This window comes from Lepisosteus platostomus, chromosome 12, assembly GCF_059453375.1.
Source record: "Lepisosteus platostomus isolate fLepPlt1 chromosome 12, fLepPlt1.hap1, whole genome shotgun sequence".
In the NCBI taxonomy this organism is placed as follows: domain Eukaryota; kingdom Metazoa; phylum Chordata; class Actinopteri; order Semionotiformes; family Lepisosteidae; genus Lepisosteus; species Lepisosteus platostomus.
In genome coordinates, this window is record NC_142622.1 from 12,970,898 (window position 1) to 12,995,022 (window position 24,125).

Here is a 24,125-nt window from a genome sequence, read left to right on the forward strand (position 1 = left end):
CAAGCAGAGACCACTGAACTGGGTCAGCTAAATGATATGTTTCAGAGGTTCAAGTAATCAAGGGGAGGAAATAATCATCATAACAAAAGATAAAATCAATTGCTCAAAAGGTGTGTGAACAGTGATTATGAGATCTGCCACTTTAACATTTGACACAAATATAGATTTAAAAAGCTTTTGAGCTAGAATAATGCTTGTTGTTCAATTTCACATTTTTTGTCATTTGTTTTTTCCCTCTTTTAGAAGTTTTAAATGTATTAATAAAATGTGTTTTTTAGAATGAAAAGTGTTCAAGATCAGTTCTGCTTATTTACTGTTCATTTGTGTATCAAAAGTGAGAAACCCTGTGTTTGTATTTCAGTAGCTCAATCACTTCGATAATGCTTCAAAGACCTAAGTAACTGTTTTTTGGAATAACTTGATATCCTGAACTGCTATCGGATAGTTTAGTTCTTGAATAATCTTGAATAGAACTGCTTATGTTTCCAGTATACTTGTTGGATTATATTATTTTTTGCACCAATAAATCTCTGCAAAATATATTCCTTTGGGGGTTCTGAATTTTCAACTACTTGTTTCCCTTTATCTCTCTTCTGTTTTTATCTAAAACCGATACTGCCACACAGCACTAGGGCCTGCTCTTGTGTGAGCTGTACTTGTGGCGGCCCGGACCTGTCTGCAGAACTTTGGCAAACTCTTTATTATCTTAGAAATAGGGAGCTTGTTCTTAAAGCACAGTGTTGACTGACATTTTATGTTTAGTTTTAAGGAGTGTAGGGTAGTTCCTGAATGCTTCAGTGAGGCTTGGTAATGGATAGTAACTAAAATATTTAGTTCAGCATGCAGGAAGGGATAGGAAACAGCAGTAAACTGGATCTTGGCCTAGTATTTATATACACATTTGTTACGCAGTGTGACAACCCCTTCTTCAGCATAATTTCAGCAGAGTCCTTTCCAATCCCCTTGAGTTTGTGAAGCCTAGGAGTGCATCTTGGCTTTCTTGAACAGAGTCATTTTGTATGGGGGTGTGAGACACAATTAATTGTAGTAAGCAGTGAAATATAATATTTATGGTGTGTGGAATGGGCCAGCTCCTGGTGTGAGCTCTGATTTTTCTATTGCATAACTTCTGTCTTCTCCCCTTCTCTAGAGAATCCATCTGAGGCTGACTTGTGGCTTCTGAACAGCTGCACTGTGAAAAACCCAGCAGAAGACCATTTCAGAAACTCAATCAAGTAAGACCTCCAGCCCTTTAAAGAGAATGGTTTCCTTTTTGTCAGAATGACGGTCACTAGTTATTAGAAAGGATAATGCTGCTCAGTGGTTTACGATGGCTCAAGCTTTGGAAAACAATGCAGAATGTGTGTGGTTTTAGAAGTGCAAGGCCCTCAACTAAAGTATACATTTTTTTTTTATTCACAGTAAGATGGATATGATAATGATTTATGTTTCTCATAAGAAGCCTTCCATAAATTCAAAAGAACATGCATAGATGAGAGACTTAATATTCAGGTACACTGTTAATAAGGGTGTCATTTTGCTTTTATTTTTACTGATCATTAAGTGACTAATTAAACTGAGAGGATGCAGCCTGAGGCAATTCTGATTTTTGTCTAAAACCTGTCACTTCCAATCTGATTCCATTAATCTTCATCAGGATTACTTTGCCTTCAAGGCAGACACAGAAGGGACTGGTGCAAGCTGATAGAGCTGGGTGAGAGGGAGGAAATGAGTGGCCTCTTTTTTCCGCAAAACACGACTGTTTTTACTGCATTTCAGTGTGAGGCACCCCTAAAAGCCTGTAGTTCTCAGTAAGCTCTTGCTGAGTGACAAATTTAGTCCGTATTCATATTTGCATGTAGTAAATATAATCACAGCAAAATAATAAAGTAGGAGCAGCTCAACTTGGAGGGTTTTTAATCTCGATTCACCATAAAATATTTTTTTGAGACTGCAAAAACAAAGTTGTTAAACACAGACATGAAAAAACAGACTAAACCATTACATCTTTTATTTCTGTACTGATGGAAAAGTTACAGATTGCTTCCTCAGCTGGTATATATATGTATAATTTGATGGATGTTTTCTTTTATTATAGATTTAACGCACACATATTCAGTTTTCATAACACATAAAATTTCACCCCACAGGAGAAGGCTATCACGAGAAGAATGCTTTATTTTGAATGTTTGATTGAAGACTGAGTATATTTTGTTTAATTGGGCAATTCTTCTGAAAATGCCAAAAAAGCTAAAAAATATTACCTGTTTGCTATTGTGTGGAAGCAAGTTTCTGGGCTACTAACAATCCTGGCTTCTTAAACTGTATGGCCTCCTTTTTCACTGCCTTCCTGATGTCATAATAAAAAAGGGAGAGACTCCTAATGAGTCCTGTACTGTTTGTCTTTCATTCAAACATATCAGGCAGCAGACATTTTAAATTTAAAGTCAGACTCCGATTCCATTTCTGTAGAATTGAAATGTTCTAGTAGGTTAATGAAGTGCTTCGTTTTCCAGACAGAGTTTTCATCTTGCCTTTTGGTCTCCAACACAAAGTGTTTGATCTCCTGTATGGCAGGACAACCAAAGGCAAGAGGGCGTGGTTTTCATTTGTCTTGTTCCACATGGCTACCATACAACAGCTGCGATGTGTATTAAATCCCCTTGAACTCCTTATTCACACTAGGGTAATTTGATTATGTTTTTGTACACTGCTTATTTTCAACTATTTCCTATGTAAATTATTAAAATGTTCGGATGGCAGCATGCATTCCTTTGAGAGCAGAGAACACTACCTCATTTGCATAAAAACTGTCAGATTAAACCAGAAACTGTTTTGCATTTTTATTATTTTTCTTTCATCTGGGCACACACGAAGGTGAAATATGCCTTTCATGCAAGAGGCGGGGGGTCACAAGGAGACACTGAGGAAAGTTGAGCAGTGGGAGCGAAATTGTATTGCTCCCCTGAAACAGCAATGATTTATAGAATTTAAGGTCTGTGTAGGGGTTTTAACCCTTTAATATCTTTGGAAAGTACCTTATCTTATCTCTAAAACAGCTCTTTGACACAGCACTTTAACACAGTATTTTGATACGTGTGGGTATCAAAAAATAAAACCAAAACATGCGGGACGAAAAATAATTTGCTTTCTGTGATAACATAATGTTCTTCTAGATATTGTGGAAATAAAATAGAAAAGCAAATTGATATGTAGTTAAAAGTGTAAAATTAAAATCAAAAGATGTTACCGTAAAACAGTACAATGCACTAGTGGACTCTCATTTAAAATTGTTTAAATTCTCGTTTAAAAGTTTGGTCATCAAATTAGAGAAAAAGATATTGCGTCGCAGGAATCAGTCCAGAGAAGAGGGACCAGATAATTTCCATGCTTAAAGGAATCAGCTGAATCTTTTTGAACTTGAGCAGAGATGGCTAAAAGGCTACAGGATTCAAGTGCAATATTCAAAATCTTAAAAGGTATTAACAAAATATGCCATTTGAACTGTGAAAAACACGTGGAAGTGCATTTAAATCTCAGAACAGACAGCACATCTTTACATAAAGAGATGCAGGAGTCTGTAACAAGCAACCTAGCCATCTTGTTGAATCCAATACCCTGTGTTTTCTAGCCATAAAATAAACTAGATGGACCAAATGTTGTCCTTTTGTTTGTGGTGTTGCTTACATTAACAAATAAAAGTGAAATCCATCTCTGAATGATAATGCTGTTATATAATGGTTCAGTCTGCCCCTCCCTTCCCCATTGTTCATTCAAATTGGAAATTAAAACACTTTATTTAAATGAAAAGATACTTTTGTGTAATAAATAATCTGTCATCTTCGATCCATGTGAGGTATTTAAATTGTGTTTTTATAATTATTATTATTTGTGGTTTGCATTTGTTGTAGAATCTGTCACAAGACAAAATACACCTGCTATAGAACTGAAGTATTTTTTTTATTGTGACCTTTGTGATATTTATGAATTTAACATCAAACTAATTATTAGCAATTTAGTGTGCAGATATTTTAAATTGACCCTTGAGACCCCTTTGTTCTTGCGATTACTGATCATTTGTCTAGTTTATTGTTGAATTAAAAATATTGTGTTTTTGTTATCCAAAACAGTGATGCTAACTGTCTTATTCTGAAACAAATCTTTAATTTGTACACTGAAGGCAATCTTGATGAATGTGATACACTTTAATAATATTGTCAAACTGCTTCCATGCATGGGACAGTGTCATAAAAGTTGCAATTAACTTTCCTCATGAACATTATATGGAATATGTTATCAAATAAGAGATTCTAACTGACTGCAGAAAATTATCGTAAAGTGATTTATTTTTCATCATATGCTGTAGTAATCAAAAATATTTTGTGCCTTAATTTGATTGCAGACAGCCAAGAAAAACATTTCTTGAAAGTAGAAGAATAAAATAAGAAGCTGAATATTGCAACATAAAACCTACAAACATTACATTTAGATTTGATAGTTAAGTTTTTGCTGAAAAGGCCATCAGGAAATTACTATCTGAATTTGTTTAAAGTTAAACATTTTGTAGCTTTAATGAAATGGGAGTTTCAAGGGTTTTCAGTTTTTTAATCAAAGATTTTGATATTTTTGTACATTCTTTTGCATCTCACGAGTAATACAAATTGACTTAAAACTAAGCTGTGCAATCTTCTTAATCCTGATGAATATGCAAATAATATTGAATTCTTAGGAATAATAGGACCTTTTCAGAAATGCTCAGTTCAATACTTTGAATAGAATTTCCATAAAGAGCAGCTCCACAACAGATCACAAAACATCCTGCTCTAATGCAAATGCAATTAATGCTGTATTCAGCTGTATGTCTTACTTCTTCCACCAGACACGCTTCAGCTTACTTATTTGAACTGTGATTGTCATTGCTGTCTATTAGTCTGATGTGCAGCAGTTGATAAGTAGTTACTTCCTTTTACATACTAAATAAATATGCCGTGTCTCAACAGAATGAAATAAACATCCTCAAATCTGGTGTCAGAAATCTACTGACTGCTGCGTGCTGCGCTGTGTGCAGTTTCTGCTTTTATCCAGGAGGCAAATGGCAGCACTTCCCAAACCTTATTAAACAAGTTTTCAACAAAGTAAGAACAAAAACAGACAGCAGTGGCAATTCACAGAAGTACAACTTCCACTCTCTACCAGTCTCTCATCAGCATTCCCGTTGTCTGTCTGAAAGCTCTTTTATATGCTCCAGACTCCTTCCTGACTTTGCCAAACAGAAGTTCCTCTTTCATGTCCAAATATTCACCAGCCTTTCTATTTATCCTATGAAGATGTTTCCATTTGTGACCTTTAAACAGTTGAAAATTGTTTTCATTGTGTGTCCCATCACAAAACACTTAAGGGATTCTCACCACTAGGTAAAGTTCTTGCATGCATGAAAGATAAAAAAAAAAGTGATATAAGGACAATTAATGTTTTTTTCTAGCACACTGATCAATCACATCTTGAACAAAACATATACTTCAGACATTGATTTCTACATAGAAGAGCATTTTACTTTTAAAATCGAGGTTATTCAGTGTTAAACCTATAGACTGTAAGTACCATCACTACCTTTGCCATATATTTCTTCTTTCAATTTATCCTGTCATCAAAATATCTTATACTAGGCTAATATTGATATTTGACCATCAGTGTTTTGTTATACTATATTATATTCCGCTTCTTAGCTGACTTGGTAAAACACTTCTTTAAAGACATTTCTTTATTTAAAGATAAACAGTACTTTCTAAATTACTTGTAACCTTTTACAGTCTTCTGTCATAGCCTATTACTCTGCAGTGAGAGTGAGATACTCATTCCTCCACTTTGTATTAAGATACGTGCTTGTGTTATAAGTATGTATACTAAGATATCTCATTATGGTACAGTATATTACAACAAAGAAGACCATTGATTATTCTTTGTTATTAAGATTGAGAGAGTTCTCTATATCTACTGTATATCTGCTTTTTCAAAGTTTCACCTTATGCTCTGGTGCAGTGGTAAGTAATGACCTGATGGTTTTTGATTTGTAAAAGATAAAGTTTAAAAAGAAACACAATGCTCTCAAAAAGATACAAACTCTCTATGGTCTGATATTATATATTATGTCTTTTCCAGTGTTTCTTGCACAGTTCAAAATTGTTTGTTAACTTGCAAATGCACAGAGCATTAGTTTTAATTTAGGCTAATCCCCCACGATTCAAGATCTGTATTTTGAAGAAAGGAGAAAATTTACCTGCAAAGGTCTGGAACATTATTACCAAGATCTAGATTGCAGTAGTGTGCAGTTTTCTTCCTTTTTTCCTGGAGGAATCATGTGCCACTTCACCATGTATGTGGAAGACACAATAAGGCCTAATGATTGAAAGTATGCACAGCAAAAAATGCAGTCCTGATTAATGTCCTGTAGCAGTATGTCGGATGATCTTTTTCATGTTTAAATTCCTGTTCTAATTGTTGATGCTTATATGGCAGCTATGTATTAAACATATTTAGTATGTGACTAGTAGTCATTTTGTGACCTCATGATCTGAATTGTTTCCATTCTTATTCATGAATCACTCTTGTGTTCCAATATTTCAATCAGTTCGTATATCTTGAATATCCTTGTCAAAGTTCTCTGTAGTGCAAAAATGGAAGGTACAGTCACTGACATGATCGCAGACATTCTTATCTATGGTGTATATGTGTATCTATAGTACTTTCAAAAATTCCACCTTTTAGTGGCACTGTCCTTGGTTAAAGGAAATTTCTTTATATAACTGAGTTTATAGAACCATGAAAGAGATTTCAGGATAGAATATTTTGTATTGTGCAGTTATGTTAGAGCTATTGAAGTTCAATGCTGCCTCTGCTGATGCTGCTAGAACTGCACCCAGCTGTTCAGGTTCAGAATCAGAACAAAATAGAGAGCTCAGAAAGACCGTAAACATGAGAGCCCTACACACAATTACCAAGATAATGAAAGAGAACATTATGTACCAGACTGCATCTCTGATCCAGATGAAACCCACGCATTTTTAAAAGGAGCCTGGACAAGAGCCCTGTTAAAAACTAGTCCTGTTGATCTTATATCTAGGCTATGCTGCATATTAGATAAGGTACTTCAGATTCAAGTACTGCACGAGGAAATGCTAATCAATTTTCATGATGGAGTGATCAGCATTATTGGCTACCAGACCTATTTCAGTATTTAGTGTACAGTGTTTGATGCTGGTCAAATGTCTTGACTACATTAAGAAGAGTTTTGATAACAAGAGCAGGATAAAGGATTTTGACAGTTAACACTGTCTTGCTGTCTCCCTGAGAAGCTGAAACCATCATTTGATATCAACAATCATAAGAGTATGAAACACATCATTGGCTTATTCTGTTAAAATGTTTAAAAGCACTCAGAGAAATGTGTTAAGGTCTTAAAACCTCATGTGTTGCACTTTAACCATGTGGAAACAGTCCTCAGCTTTTTGGGAGCATTCACAGTTGGAAATTCTTTGTGATTCCAGTAGAGGGCAGTGGCTATAGATCTAACATTAATTGCTGATATACAGTACTTAGAAACAGTACACATTTAACAGGCTGCATCTCACCTTAAATGTTGTTTAAAAGTTTAACAAAGTAAAATTTAATTATTAGAAGAGCATGAGAAGAATGGCTGAAGTGGAAAGTTAAATTCAAGTCGGGTGTTTTGTATCTTGTGTCCTGAAATGGGACTGCATTTTTCCTTATCGATACACTTGCTTGTGGGCTACTGGACAATCTGAATGCTATCTTTAAGAGGAAAGGAAATAAAGGGTTATTGGTACTATTCTCACAGCAACATCTTAAGAAAAATCAGCACGGGAAGCCTTAATGTGATATGAAATGTCCTGTAGATCTGCTCTAGCTCATAGTTAAATACTGCCAGACCACAAGAAGGTAACACCTCTCCATGGGTAGGCATTCTTGAAAGTGCCTTTTTATACAGTATCTGTAGTTTTCAGCAACACTTGAAAACTTTTTATAGCCTAATTTTTTGGATTTCTTAAAATATTTTCACATTTTATTTAGCATTAACCAATTTATGTATTTATGAAAGATTAATTGATATTGATAACAAACTATATAAAGATCTGATCATGCCTGTGCTGATAATACTTTCTTAAAATACATTTTTGTCCCATTGAAAATTGTTAACATTTGACTCATGGTCAGTCAAATATGGTGAAACCTGAATAGCCTACAGTTTCCTTAAAAACAAATGTGGAGTAACACCAATTATTATTTTGATCCACCTCTTAGAATCACAATGATTAAATCACGGTCTTGCTATTTCCCACAGAAAGTAGACTTCGACTGGTGTGATACACTTCTCACTAAATACTTTTCAAGGTCACAGGTGCCCAGCAAGTCCAAGGATTCACTGCTGCATGGCAAGTGAAAATACCCTGGCTGACTGAAGCTCTCCCAGGCCCTGGTGCTGCTTAGCCAACTGTGACTGTGCTGCCTGGGGAGTGACAGTCGGTTAATGTCATAGCTGAGACTCAAACCCATGATGTCTAGACTGGGTTTTGCCACATGGGAGTCTCAGCCTAGAGGCTTATTAATACTCAGTACCAGAAGACCAGTACAGCAAGGTTATGTTGTGGAAAACTTCTGCATTTCACATAAGTTAATCTAAGGTTTTTCATCTTAAATGCTTTGATGCATTTAAATATTTGCCATTATTAGTACCTCAGTAAATTGGCTAGAGACAGTTTTTACCAGACAGTTCATGTGGGTGCACTTAGTTTTAGGAAAGATAGCAGTTTCCTAGTTTAAATTAAGTACCTTTAACTGAAAGGTGTGAAACCACTCTCGGTGAGTGACCTGCCTTTGAAGGTTTTGGCATGATGCCAGGGGCTTTCAGCAGAATATTTTATTTTTATCAGTCTTCTCATATTTGCAAGAATATCTATGGTGGGTGGTGCAGATTTTAAGGCATGTAAATAAGTTTTAAATGTGTTTATTGAATGAGAAGACCTTCCAAGATGACATATCCACTTACTGTAGGTAACAGTATTGAATCTCTCTATAATGTGGAATGTTTAACCATGATAAATAACTTTCAAATTATAACATCACCCTTTCCTATCCTGGAATCCTGTGTGTTCCACCCTTGAACAAAGCGGTTTAACATAAGAAGCCTTACTGATGAATATTAAGATGCTTTTTAACATCTACTATCACTGGACTAAGAATGAAGAGATACAAAGTTTAGACCAGTCTCGTCCCAATGATCTCATGCTTTACCAGGCTAGAAAGACTTGGGAAAAAATACAAGTCTATGGACTTAACATTTAGTTTAAGTCTTAGAAGACTACATGGTGTTATGCACAAACATTAGATTTTCATTATCCACTGAGCTACTTCATTTTCTCTGTCACAGACACATAAATGTATACACATAGTGTATGTATCTGTATATGTATCAATAGAAAGTAATTTGTATATATTGTCAGATTGATATCACAGTTGGTTCTTATATATGTGTACGTGTTCCGTAATGCCAAGTGCAGGTTACTCATAAGACATTAAGGATGCCGAAGTTTTGATCTCTCAAATCAGGAATTTTAGAAGTATTATAAAATCACTTTAATTCATCTATCAACAATCATTTTCTTTTTGCTGTGGCAAAATCCTTTAACCATAGAGAATCAGAAAATCAGGAACAAAAGAATTTTGGACAGTACTGCTTGCAGTTACAGGAATTCACAATTATCCAAGATTCGTATTCACTAATTCATGAGAAGCCTTGCACGTTTTTTTTTTTGTACAGTAGGTGCTGTTGAAAACATAAACAGGCTTTTGGCTTTACTCAGAGTTCCATTTATGTAAGAAACTTTTGTGAAAACCTTCTGTTAGGTTTCCATCCGTTCATGCTGAAAAGGTTGGTAGAGGGCTCATTTTAAGCTACTGGTACTTAATTCTTTGCACATTTGTGCTATAAAAATGTGGACATAACTAGCATCTTCCCTGTATTTAGGATTTTGGGTTATAAAATAATCCTTTATATTTCAGTCACTGAATGTGTGCAGCCCTTTCTGTTGCCTGACGTGTTAGATTCTGCAGATATATTGTACCTTGAAAAGGATGTTCTGACAGCTTGTCTCTGGAAAAGCATTATACGGTATATTTATCTGAAATATTTATAAGACTGGCTTCTCTGTGATACCACTTCCCATTCACTGGGGTCTCCTTTCAGCTGCTGCTGTAAAGTTGCAATAATACAAGCAAACCTGACAATCATGCAGAAATAAATGAGTTGAGGGGCTTAAGCAAGTGTACTGGGGTTTAAATAGTCTTTTATCACTCATTTAAAAAGCTAGAAAGAAAACAATATTTATTACTTTTGGAGAAAGGGGACTTCAGTGCACCAATGGTGTACAGCAGAAAAAAGAAATTTTGCCTTAATGAGATCTAATTTTTGGTGCAAGCAGGGACCATAGAAAAGCATCCCATAGTTTTATGAGGTTGGTTTTCAATGAGGTATAATTTAATTTGCTTGGAAAGAAAGGTAATAATGAAGCTGAACACTATTAATGATGGGGGATGTGAAGTGAACAATCACATTGTCTTCCATTCTCCCTGGGAAGAGTTTATTGCTCTGTGTTTACCAGTAATTGCAGCATGTCTAAACCACTGCTTTGCTTGATGGAGGTCTTTCAGGAAAGGTTATTCACACTCCATGAGGAACTCTAGCATCCCCTTAAGAGATTTCAGCTGGTAGGAGTAAAAACAGAATAATAAAACTGACCGTTAGTCAGCACAGTTATTTGACTGTTGGAAGTCAGATGGCAGTCTTGTTTCATGTCAGTCACCGGTCAGGAATGGGAATGTGGTGTGACACAGACTTGGCATTATCCCCATCATCTAACTCTTTAATTGAAAATCTTCAGTAATATGCTGAAGAACACTTAAATGTTCAGATGTCCTTTACATAGATATTTGCATTTGAAATTAATTTAAGGAAACTAAAAAATAAAGCAAGAACTTTTTGTTAAACAAAAAAGTGTATTATGGGCTTGTAATTGAATTTAAATTGTAAAACATGGGGAAGGGATGTCCATTTTCATTGTTAAAAGAGTGAAATATTGGAAACTATTTTATTGTTTTAATATCACATTTTCCATTTGTTTTAATTGTTGGCTATTTAGTTACTTTTTATATTTAAAATTAGTCAAATAGTCTAGATCTTATTTCTGACTTAATTTGTATCCAATTTAACATGATTCAATTGAACATAGAATTCTTTTTTGTAATAAACATTAATTAATTTTCCCTACAAAATACTTCATAATGTAAATCTTTTATGGTTTAATTATACTTGATTGAATGCTTGAATGGGCTGTTAATTAGCATTTACATTTTCATGTCTCTCAACTGAACTGTTGCTGGCATTCAAAGACTGGAGAGAAGATTTAATCTTTGATGGAGGTGAGATATGTCATATCATAGTTTTGTTGTGATTTTTTTTGGGGTGAGATAATATATAACACAACAAAAAATAAAATGTTCTCCTATGTTTTCCCTAAGCTACATGCATTGACACTTGGTAACCTTGATCATCCTGCATAAAAAATATACAGGTACTCAGGCACTTGATTTCCTGAATTTCCTTTCAATGAGCGGTCTGCTTTTGACATTGATGCACTGGATTCAACTACATAGGATCTTGAATGTGGAACAAATGAAGTAACTAGAGAGACTCACAAGCATGTTCCAGTTCTAATTTTGGTTTTGCTATCCAATGAAATAGGCCCTAATCCCATATGTTCTAACATCATCCACAGATTTCCATTCAAAGCAACCAAAGGTCTTTTCAGCATCTAAAAAAGCATTATGGATTTAGATTTATTGTCAGTGGTGATATGAATAATATGAAGGAGAAGGTGGCTATTATCTGTCGTCAGCTGGATTCTTGTAAATCCTGTTTGATCATGACAATTCAGTTTAGACATGTAAGTCTCGAGTCTTTGTGCAATTACTTTGGGCTATACCTTAGTGTCCAGATGTATTAGGGGCAGGCAGAGGGTGATAGCTAGCACATGCAGAGGGGTCCTTATCCTTTTTCATTAATAATGAAATAATAGGATCCACCCCTCTCCATCATCTCAAGAAGTAAGGGCCCCAGCTGATCCCCAAAAGCATGAAAAAACTTATAAGTTAACAACCACCAGGGACTCATCTTTATTCATGGTCTGCAGTACATCTTCTCACTCTGAGAAAGCTACCACACAGAGAGACTGCAGCTGAAGGCCTTTGCCAAAACATTTATTTTTGTCACTGTCATGTGGAATGGCAGAGCTTTATGATTTTGAAAGTGGCAGAATTTGGGATTGATTATAAGCAGTTCAGAAACCCTCAACGTAGAGGGGATATTTGCAAAGCTTTCATTACAACAGAGGTTGGTCAGGTACCAACAAGCTGGTAATTCTATCTAGTCCAGTCTGTAAAGACGTCTGCCCTGCATCAAAGGATGGCACTCGAAGAATGCTAGTTCAGATTATAGTTCTTTAATATTTTGCAAAAGGGATTGAGATTAGAAACAAATGGTGTAGTAGTAGACCTTCTGATCAAGCCCTTTATTGCATCCAATAAAATGACAGTCCCTTAGCACAAGTTAGAATAGTTTAGATTGAAATGTCAGGCTAAATGATTCGTTGTGTAATAGAGTAGTATTAAATTCAGATTTTGTGGCTTTATTGGGAATATTTGCAAATATTAGGTTAGAGTACATTGTGCTGTGGTCTGAAAGATCTCTTCATAAAATGTCCACATTGCGAAATTGAGAGAGAGGAGTTTGATGTAAAAATGAAATTGAAGTTTAAAGAAAACATTTTCGTCTGAATGGAAATGTAAGATTTTTGTTCAACAGGGCTTACAGATCTGTGTTAATAAATTTTGTTTTTTTTAGAGAGGTCTGATAACAGTTTGATCAGAACACAAATATGAGTTGAAACTCATAAACTGAAATTTGTTTAAAAAAATACAATTCTCCCTTTTCCCTACACACAAAATGGAAAGCAGAGAGAAATGAAGGACAGTGCTGTTCTCCATACTTTATTTCTATCTTATCCTTATTGGTTGGATCCAAGGCTTTTGTGCTCCGTGATGCTAAAAGTGATTCTATGGGCAGTGAGAGTTCGCTAGATCTCCACTAACAGTACCACTCCTACAGAATGTTTCCTCCACAACAGATTTCTTTAGACAACATGGAGGGGACAACAAGGGGAAGTTTTTTCATCCTTCCCAGTCGTCATTGTTAACTGGGGAGTTAAAGTGAGCGGGATTCTGCAGGATGCTGGGATGAGACGAAATTAAGAGTCAAGTGACCATCTTGCCAAGGGTGTCACATAATCCCTTATTATGACTTTGCACTTAATATTTAGGGAGGGTTGCACAATTTTTCTTTATTATGTTTTGGCTGCACATTCCTCATTGGTTGAGCACCTTCATGCCTACAGATTCTTTTCTGATACCTTTGTTTGAGACCAGACTTTTTAAATTTAAATTCTGAAAACAATTTGTCCATTTGCTAGTTTACATGTCTAAACAAAAACCGAAAGCCTGAGAGTAAAGGACACTTAGGAAAACATTAAGAGAAAATAGACTTAATTCAGTGAATTTCATTAAGCAGACAAAAATGCATATGCAGCACGCCCGTTGGAAATAACTGTAATGGTATGTTATTAATTTTTGAAACATATACAGAATTTCATGAACATGTTTAAATTGTTAAACACCTTGTTTTTCACACCACTTTTATGCATATAAAATGACATAAGATTTTGAATGTAATTACCTTGTTTGGTTTCCTCATTGTTTATTTTAAAATTAGGAAAAGGAAATTCAGGTAATTTTAAAAGTTTAAACAATGAGTTGGTTTAGATATTAATCCAGTATTGTCACTTAGTGGGAAATGGAGGCAGCACAGTGGCCAGGCATTTTTAGCGTTACTGCCTCACAGCTCTTTTGGTCCTGGGTTAAATTCTGGACTTTGTTGCTTTCGGTATGGTTAACATGCTAACCCCATCTCTCTGTGGATTTTCTCTGGTTTCCTCCCACTTTTTAAAGACAAGCTAGCTTCTGCTTATGTTCTGCAATGAGCTGGTTTCCCATCCAGGGTATACTTCCATCTTGTACCCTCTGTTTCCCGGATAGGGTCTCAGGTTTCCAGAGCCTTACCAAGAATAAGTATTTTTCTTCTTAAGGATTGTAATTGGTTTAAAGAAATGAAATAATTAAAGAATAGCATTGTAGTTTTTATTGTTAATTTGCCTTCTTGTTATTCTTGTACAGTATTCTCTGACATTTAACCTTCCTCATAAAAAGGGTCTAGAGGAAGTATTACATCAAATAAATCTAAATTTACTAATTTAAATGGAAATCACATAGTCTAAAATAAATGACAAAATAGCTCATTATAAATATAATCCTTTATTTTTTTCCAAAAACGTTTAACAGTTCACATAGCATTGCCTACAGTCAGTAGAATTTGCCATTCTTTACATCATCAGCGTGCAGATCAGTAGATAGATACTTTATTGATCCCGTGAGGGAAATTGCAGTGCAACAGCAGCTTAACACACACAACACAGCCACAGTGTAACGAATTATATAATAATAGTACAATACATACAATACAATACAAGAGTTACTCACAGTCCGGACACACAAGAACAAACTAGAACAGAACAGTACACAGAAAATCGTATCACACGTATGAATATAAATATAGATGTAACCATAGATATAAATATAAATATAAATGTATTGCACAGGTCCCTGGCATATATTGCACAAAAGTGGTTGTAAACGGGAAAAAGAAAAAGAAAAAGAAAGAGAACAGATGTAGCAGTAGATGTGTATATGCGTTTAGTCCAGAAACAGGTCACTGTCGCTGTTGCCTCTGCCAAGACGCAAGGTGGATGCGTTGTACAGTCTTATGGCAGACGGCAAGAATGACCTCCTGTAGCGTTCCCTGTCGCACCGTGGATGAATCAGTCTATTGCTGAACGTGCTCTTCATTCCTGCAAGCCTGTCATAGAGGGGATGGGAGAAGTTGTCCATGATGGCCTCTAGTTTGGACATCATTCTCCTCTCAGCCACTACCTCCAAGGGGTCCAGGTCAGACCCAATGACAGAGCTTGCTCTCCTGATGAGCTTGTTCAGCCTTTTGGAATCTACTGCTCTAATCCCAGAGCCCCAGCACACCACTGCGTAGAAAATGGCACTCGCTACCACCGACTGATAAAACATGTGTAGCATCTTACTACACACATTGAAGGACCTGAGCCTCCTCAAGAAGTAAAGTCGGCTCTGTCCTTTCTTATAGATGGCCTCGATGTTCTTAGACCATTCCAGTCTATCGTCGATGTGCACTCCCAGGTACTTGTACGAGTCCACCATCTCCACGCCACTCCCATGGATGTAGACAGGAGTAGGTTTGACCTTTTTCCTCCTGAAATCCACCACCAGTTCCTTTGTCTTTGTAACATTCAGTTCCAAGTGGTTCACCCCACACCACTCCACAAAGCTGCTGACCAGTCCTCTGTACTCCTCCTCCTGCTCACCCTTGATACATCCCACAATTGCAGAGTCATCTGAGAACTTTTGCAGGTGGCATGACTTTGAGTTGTACTTAAAGTCCGAAGTATAGAGGGTGAAGAGGAATGGAGAAAGAACTGTCCCTTGAGGTGCCCCTGTGTTACTCACTACCAGTTCAGACACACAGTTCTGAAGTCTCACAGACTGTGGTCTGCCCGTCAGGTAGTCAGTGATCCACGAGGTCATGGAGGCATCGACTTGCATCTCCTCCAGCTTCCTCCTTAGAAGTAAGGGCTGGATGGTATTGAAGGCACTGGAGAAGTCGAAAAACATGATCCTTACAGTGTTGCCAGCCCTGTCCAGGTGTGAGTAGGCCCTTTGCAGCATGTAGATGATCGCATCCTCCACACCAACACTGGGCTGGTAGGCAAACTGTAGGGTGTCCAGTGATGAGCTGACCAGGGGTCTCAGGTGGGATAAGACCAGCCTCTCCAGTGTCTTCATGATGTGAGAAGTCAGTGCAACTGGTCTGTAGTCGTTGAGGACAGAGGGGCGCCCTTTCTTTGGTACCGGGACCAGGCATGATGTCTTCCAGAGCACCGGGACTCTCTCCAAGCGCAGGCTCAGGTTGAACAGTCGCTGGAGCACTCCGCTCAGCTGATCAGCACAGGCCCTCAGAACTCTGGGACAGATGTTATCTGGTCCTGTGGCCTTACCCTCGTGCAGCCTCTTCAGCTCCTTCTTCACCTGGTCAGCTGTGATGGTCAGCCTGGCCCGGGGGATGATGCTCATAGTGCTTTCAGTGCTGGAGGTGTTAATGGCGGAGGTGTTGGAGAGTGGCAGCTGTGGGGGATGGGTGGGTGAGCAGCCGTCGGGGGTTGTAGCTGTAGGCGGCCATGGTTGTGGGGGGATGGAGGAGGTGTTGGGCAGTTGCAGCTGTGAAGGGTTAGGGAGCGTGTGGCTGTGGGGGGATGGGTGTTGCGCCACAGAGGACCCAGAATCAAACCTGTTAAAGAACTGGTTCAACTCGTTGGCCATCTCCAGGTTCCCTTCTGTTGCAACCCCAGCCTGTTTGAAGCCAGTGATCTCTCTCATGCTGCTCCATACATCTCTCACCCTATTCCTTTGCAGCTTGTTCTCTACCTTCCTCCTGTAGGCGTCCTTGCTCTCTCTTAACTTCTGCTTTAGCTCCCTCTGTACACGCTTGACCTCTTCCTTATCTCCCCTCATAAAGGCTCTCTTCTTGTCATTCAGAAGAGCCTTCAGGTCGCTGGTGATCCAGGGTTTGTTATTTGAAAAGCAGTGTACGTCTTTGGTGGGGATGGTGTTGTCTACGCAGAAGTTAATATAGTCAGTGACACAGTCCACCATGCTGTCTATGTCGTCCCCATGTGGTTCGCACAGCACATCCCAGTTGGTGGCCTCCAAAGCACCACGTAGATCCTCCATAGCCTCCTGAGACCATCTCCTCACAGTCCTCATGGTCACTGGTTGGCGCTGGACAATAGGATTGTATAGTGGTGTAAGAAAGACAAGGTTGTGATCTGATCTGCCAAGGGGGGGAAGGGCTGTGGAACTATATGCATCCTTAGCATTGGCATATAATAAGTCCAGTGTTTTGTTTTCCCTGGTCGGGCACTTAACAAACTGGTGGAAAGTAGGCAGAGTGGTGGAAATAGATACGTGGTTAAAGTCCCCTGAAATAGCTATAAAAGCGCTTGGGTGCTTTGTTTGTAGCCTGCCTGTGACTGTGTTTATGACGTCACACGCTACCTCTGCATTTGCCGTAGGTGGAATGTAAACAACAACAAAGATGGCGCATGTAAACTCCCGTGGCAGATAGTACGGACGCAGTTCTACGGCTACCAGTTCGATGTCCGGGTTACAGACGCGCTCCTTAACATGAATATGTCCAGGATTACACCATCTGTTGTTTACAAGCACCGCGAGCCCCCCTCCTTTCCTCTTACCGCTCTCGGTGTTTCTGTCCGCCCGCACCGTCTGAAAGCCGCCGATGGTAACGTTCGAGTCCGGAATAAGTTCCTGCAGCCACGTCTCGGTGAAACACATGATACTGCATTCACGATACTCCCTCTGGCTTCTCACCAATGCTCCCAGTTCGTCCATCTTGTTCACTAAGGACCGCACATTTCCCATGATGATCGAAGGAAGGTAGGGTTTAAATCTCCTTCTCTTCGCCTTTCGCGTCGCACCAGCCCTACAGCCTCGGCTTCTCCTCCGGCACCGATGGCTTCTCTCCAGTGAGTAGAGCCGGACGCGCTAGCGCGATCAGCTGCTCCCGCGTGTAGACAATGCCTCTGTGGCTATCGGCATTGCAACTCGATAGCCACAGAGGTCCGAGTATCAGAAAAAACAAGAAAAAGTTTCTCAGCTTCCTAGTATCCATCATGTTGTGATCGCAAATCTAGTTGCCGGCAAAGGTATGAAGAAAAAACACTAACACACTAGCATTAACTAACTGAAAGAAACAAAAAGACAACAAAAAGACACAGAGCTGCTGTAGCAGGCTGCCACTAACATGGCGCCATCTTGGACATCCAAGTAGACAACACAATGGAGGATAGAACAATAGTTGTACTTAATGTATGCATACAGTGCCTTCAGAAAGTATTTTCCCCCTTTAATTTTTTTGCATTTTATTCCTGTTACACCCCCCAAGTCAATACTTTTTATATAGTCCTTTAGCAGCAATTACAGCCGTGGGTCTTCTTGGGTATGTCTGTATGAGCTTTGCACATTTAGATTGTGGAATTTTTGCCCATTCTTAAGTGCAAATTTGCTCCAGCTCTGCCAAATTAGATGGAGAGCATCAGTGGACAGCAATTTTCAGGTCATACCACAGATTTTCAATTGGATTCAACCCTAGGCTCTGGCTCGGCCATTCCAGAATACTCACATTTTTTTCTAGCCGTTCCTTGATAGTTTTTGCTGTGTGCTTTCGGTCATTGTCCAGCTGGAAAATGAATCTTCACCCTAAACGCAGATCTCTGGCTGACTGAAACAGGATTTCCTCAAGGATTTGCCTGTATTTGACTCCATCCATGTTGCCCTTGATGGCAACGAGCTTTCCAGTTCCTTCTGCTGAAAAGCGACCCCAGAGCATGATGCTGCCACCAACATGCTTGACGGTAGGGATGGTGTTACCTGGGTGTTGGGCTGTATTTGGTTTGCGCTAAACATAGCGCTTTGTTTTCAGGCCAAAGAGCTCAACTGTAGTCTCATCAGACCACAAAATTTTCTTCCAAAAGGTTTCAGGTTTTGTCACATGGCTTCTAACAAACTCCAGGCATGACTTAATGTTGGCCTTTCTCAGAAGTGGCCAAGGGTGTACCTTGTTAATGTATTTAGTGTGATCTCTCAAGATAATTGAATACCTCACCCAATTTAGGTTGTTAAAAAAAGGGGGTGAATACTTATCAATTAAGTAATTTTCAGATTAGTATAATTCTGAAGACATCTAAATGCTTTATTTCATTTTAACATTATAGAGAATTACTTCTACAGGAGTGGAAAACAATAAACATTAATTTGACTTTGCAACACAGCAGAATGAGAAATAATCAAGGGGGGGATACTTTCTGAAGTCACTGTAAGTACTTAATTTATCTACATCCAGGTGGATGCTGCACATTGGTGGTGGTGGAGGGGAGTCCCCATTACCTGTAAAGCGCTTTGAGTGGAGTGTCCAGAAAAGCGCTATATAAATGTAAGCAATTATTATTATTATTATTATTATTATTATTATTATTACTACATCTGAACTTGCATCCGAACTTCTGTGTAGCTGAAATTGAGGACAATATGCAACTCCACCAAGAAAATGTTTAAGTGTATGATAGCGGGTAGATTAATTAGGTAATTATAATTGATTCTCCCACTTTGTCATTCTCTGTATAATAGCATTCATCATTTTAATTTATATCGTAAAAATAACTCTACTGTTGTAGTTTAGTTCCAGCTAGCTCCTACTTGTTTGCTTTTGGTGGCTATAGAAATGGCAGTTTTGGTTTGTTGGGCTTTGAAAGTTAATTGCCAGTGAATTGTGTTTCTAGAGCAAATGATTTTATATTCTTTGGTTACTCGCACTAATTAGCTTTACACATTTAGGCAGTTTAGAACAATGATATCACGATAAGCTACAGCAGTGAATGATTTGAAGAAATAATACTTCATTAATTAAGCTGCATACTGAGGCAACAGAAATGATTCTGATTGCAAAATAAATTTGCTCACAGTGTTAAAGTAGGTACATCTTAGCACAGAAATTCATTTTATAAAAAAAGCCCTCCATGTGGAATTTTAGAACTAAAAGCTACAAAATACCTTTGATAGAAAATAATTGGAGTACAGTGTTCCTAGGCAAGCAGCTGTAATACTCCCTGTATTGTAAGGTGCTCTGGAAAATGAGTCATCCATTTGAATTGAAGTACTGTAGATTATCTGAAATAGAAAGCAAAAATTTCCAAAGAAATTTTTCTAACACTTCATGACTGCATCTCTGCTTCATAAATATCTGTCCTAATATAGAACAAGGTTAAGGTTATTTTTAACAAATATGCCAGTTAATTGAATCTATGAAATATCATACTAACTTAAAAAGTACATGATTTAAGTAATATAGTGAAGTGTAGGTTTTAATTTGCTTCACTGCAATTAAGATGTCACTATTTTTTTCATTTCTAAACAGCAAGATTTCTTGATTAAACAATTTTCTTGAAGATTATGCACTAAAAGTAAATAGATTAAGAACTGCCAAGGAATGACATCTCTATTGCCATTATAATGTGGAATATGGGATATAGTGGCTAGTGGCAACAGGCAAGGTGAAAGAAATTAGAAACAGTTTTAAAGCTAGCCTGAGGCACTTAACTTTGTCTCATGTATACCAGGTCTCTCAGTTCTGTAGTTGAACATCTAAGAGTGTTTGCAGTGGCATATAGGAAAGAAATATATAGAATAAACTTAATGGTACAGTAATATGATGCCTTGTGCTAAACACTGACTTGATTAACATTTGAAGATTTAGTAATATATTAAAGCATCAGATTAGGGATTTGCAGGACTTTGTCTCCTAACAATTGAATGGATTAATTTTCACAGGTGGTAATGCCGAAGACATTTGAAGACATTAAGTGGCTTTCATTTTTATCATTTGGCATGTTTGTAAACTACAGTCCCGTGGCAGCGAGAAATGGCTTTCTGAGCAGTACCTATTCATTGTTTAATGCTGAAATCTGATACAATGCCAAAATGAAGTCTTTTCAAAGCACGAAGTTAATAATTGCATTCATTTTAGCGTAGCCGCAAATTCAAAGGTAATGTGAAGAATTATAATTAAAATTCCTGTCTCCGAATCATGCATTCTATTTAAGGGTGTTGCTTGAAAGTACTTGTGGCTTCAAAATACATTTACTCACAAAGGAGAAACATTGACACTAACTAAACACTAACATTGACATAAAGGATAAAACTGAAGCTCCAAAGTTTAAAATTAGCATTACATTATGTGATGTATTTGCACACAAGCTGTTACAGGAGTCTCTTTATATATATATTGGTTTTTTAAAATGTTGTGTTCTTTTCCTTATCATGTGCTGTTTTGGTTGGGTATGCTTCATAGTGTGCTGAAACAGTTGGTATATAGAAGTGTTTCTGACCGGTATCACAGTATCAGCTGCCAGTTGTGCTGATAATGCAGGAACTGAAAGAGGTGGAGCTGCTAGATGCATTAGAGTATGAGCAGGTGGAAACTTGCCTGAACAGGATCTGGGTGCTGAAACTGGCTTGGCCTTGGTACGCCCTCACAGCCCCCTGTGCGTGTTGTGTTTTCAGATTCAACCTTCTGATTCAACAGCTACAGGAATAGAAAATGAGTTGGGTTTGCCTGTGCAGTCACATCCTGTTTCTTCACCGATTAAGTAATTACACAAAACCAAATCTGCCTAGGGTTTGATAGAGCGTGTGGGCTACAATTTCTTACTTACCTTTACTTCACTTGTGCACAGTGGTATCTTAACCCTTTTTGTCATAATGTGGTATACAGTTAGGCCCCCGATAAAGTATGTTTAAGTCATAAGTGCTACAATATATTTAGAATCTCTAGTTTTTGCTTTTCTGACTTGAAGTAGTATGGTGAGCAGTTATGGATTCAACCCTTTAAATCCTTGAATATTGACTTTAAGTCCTATTTGTGCAGGGTTTTTGTGCCTAGTCTCATGTTTAGGCAGGTCTGTATTACAACTGAACTGGAGGCTGTCTGCATGAAATGGATTATGAAGTTTGACATGCATAGGGTGTACTGACCTCTATCACTAGCAGAAATATCAAAACTAGTCTTTCTTTAGTTCTTTAGCAGGGGTTTAAGCATTACTTTAGTAGTAGTGTTTTCAGACTGCCAATCTGCATGTTCAATAGATGCTAAATGGACGTCAGTTTGGAGTTATCCATAAGGTTGGCAGTAGCTTTCTGTGCAATCCATACAGGACAAAAGCAAAGGCAGAGAACGAATACCAAAGGATGAAAAAATATACAGTTCAGATATGCATTAATTTACGTAAGATGTCCTTAGTCCCTAAATCTGAATTGAAAACAGTAGGCATCATTACTGGCTGGTGTGTTAAGATTTAAAAGCGTCAATTCTGAAAATATTGGATGTCCTTTAGTATGCTTTGTAATTTTGACCAAGGGGTAGATTATTAATCATCTACCATAGTTGTGGCGTTTAACCTCTGACAGCTTGTTAAAAATCCAGTGTCTCTAGCCCAGTGGGGTGTTGTTAGCTTTGGTGAAACCTGTTCATCTCTTGATTATCTGCCAGCGGGTGAGATCTGGCTTGATTACACTAATAAAGGCTGCATGCTGGAAGCCTTATGTTGGTGCTTAAATTGATCAAGCAGTGCACAGCAAATTGCTGATAAGTTATAAAATCCCTGTCTTCATGTTAGGGCATCTGTGATAAAAAGTAATTGTTTTGTATTTGAAGCAGATCTTTAAAATTAGAAAAGAGCTATGTTCACTTTGTAATTTGTTTTCCCTATAGAAACTACATATTTCACATTTTAGTACTGTATGGGTTTATTTTAAATTTTCATAGTTCAGCATTATTCTTCAGATGGGTTCTCTAGCTAGAAAGAGTGAGTGCACATTTATCATGTTACATCCTTACAAAAATATTTCTCCTAATGTCATCTCTTATTAGTTTCCTTTCAGTATCTCACCTTTGTTGGTTCATGATTCAATTATTTTAATAGATATTCAACATTTATACTCATTGGGTTAATTCCAATAAATATAATTTATCATTGGACTACACACAAATGATCTACTGCATAGTCGTTTTACCTCCTTATGTCTCTGTGAGGTGTGAGTGGCACAAATACTTCAAGGCTTCTAGAACAATAGTATATAAAGTAGTGCCCCTCAATTCTGTCAATTGTTAAAGAAAGAGATCAGCACACATACGGGAATGATAGTTATGGAAAAAAGCTAATAATGGGCAGTGTAATTAAATTTAAATTCATCTGCAATCATAATTAGTTTGTAAGAATGATTGTGAATTAATAAGAAAGTGTGCTGCCTTACTAGGTGAATTACAGAAACCTGGAACTATTCCAGTTTTCTGAGCGTAGCATTAATTAAGCAATTGTCTCGTGTTCTGCCATTAAAATTCCACCTCAGACCATGCAAGAAAGCTATGCAGTATGAATAGTGATTTAATTTGGGCATTCACTGATAAAATGTCTGTTAAGATTGTTGTGTTTTGTGCTATTTAATTCATTACTTTGTCTACTGGAAATAGAATGCATCCAGTTAAAAACAAACTGGAGAGCTGTAGCAACTATTAAACATGGGAATGTATTCAACTTATCAGCATTTCCTTGATTTGAATTATCAAGTGAGTGAATGGTTTGCAAATCATAACACAATTAAATTATGTTATTATAAATGTCTGTAAGCTTAATTCCTGCAGAATGATATACATTAACTTATATAGTCTGTTACGATTTATAAAACTCTCTAAAAACTAAAGTTAATGTATCATCATTCTGGATTGATGTTTATATATATAACGCAATATGTAGCATGTTATTGTATGATTTTTACTTCTTGGTAACTGATTTGATTGGAATTCTTTGAACAGGAGTGTTAGAATTCATGATTATCATATTTCATTAATTTTAAATGCATTGGTTCAAGTTTGTTTATCCTTCAACCTGTAACATTCAGTCTGTGACATTTACAGGCTCATAATAAGCTGTAATTATAGAACATGTAATTGTTATAGCAGACAAATAACAAATACTCAGCCTCCCACCCTTTTCTTCATATTTACATGTGTAGATTCCCCTAATCCCTTTCCATTTATGCAGAATACATGTAAAACATCTCCTTCTCTGGGAACCCAATATACAGACTGAATTCTCCCTCTCTATTGCACCAATCTTTCTCTCTTCCCTTCCATAGGGAGCATCATAGACTTTGTTTCAGTTCGGAGTGTT

General features: G+C 37.4%; 1 protein-coding gene across 4 annotated transcripts in view; it reads left to right on the forward strand.

The window, feature by feature from the left end:
- The window catches only part of cdkal1 (CDK5 regulatory subunit associated protein 1-like 1), a 431,336-nt gene that overhangs the window by 65,484 nt on the left and 341,727 nt on the right, over window positions 1-24,125 (forward strand). For all 4 annotated transcript variants that reach the window (XM_088601024.1, XM_088601020.1, XM_088601022.1 and 1 more), the window contains one exon: window positions 1,151-1,235. In XM_088601024.1, coding sequence (XP_088457150.1) covers window positions 1,151-1,235 — 85 coding nt within the window. The remainder of the gene's footprint in view (window positions 1-1,150; window positions 1,236-24,125) is intronic.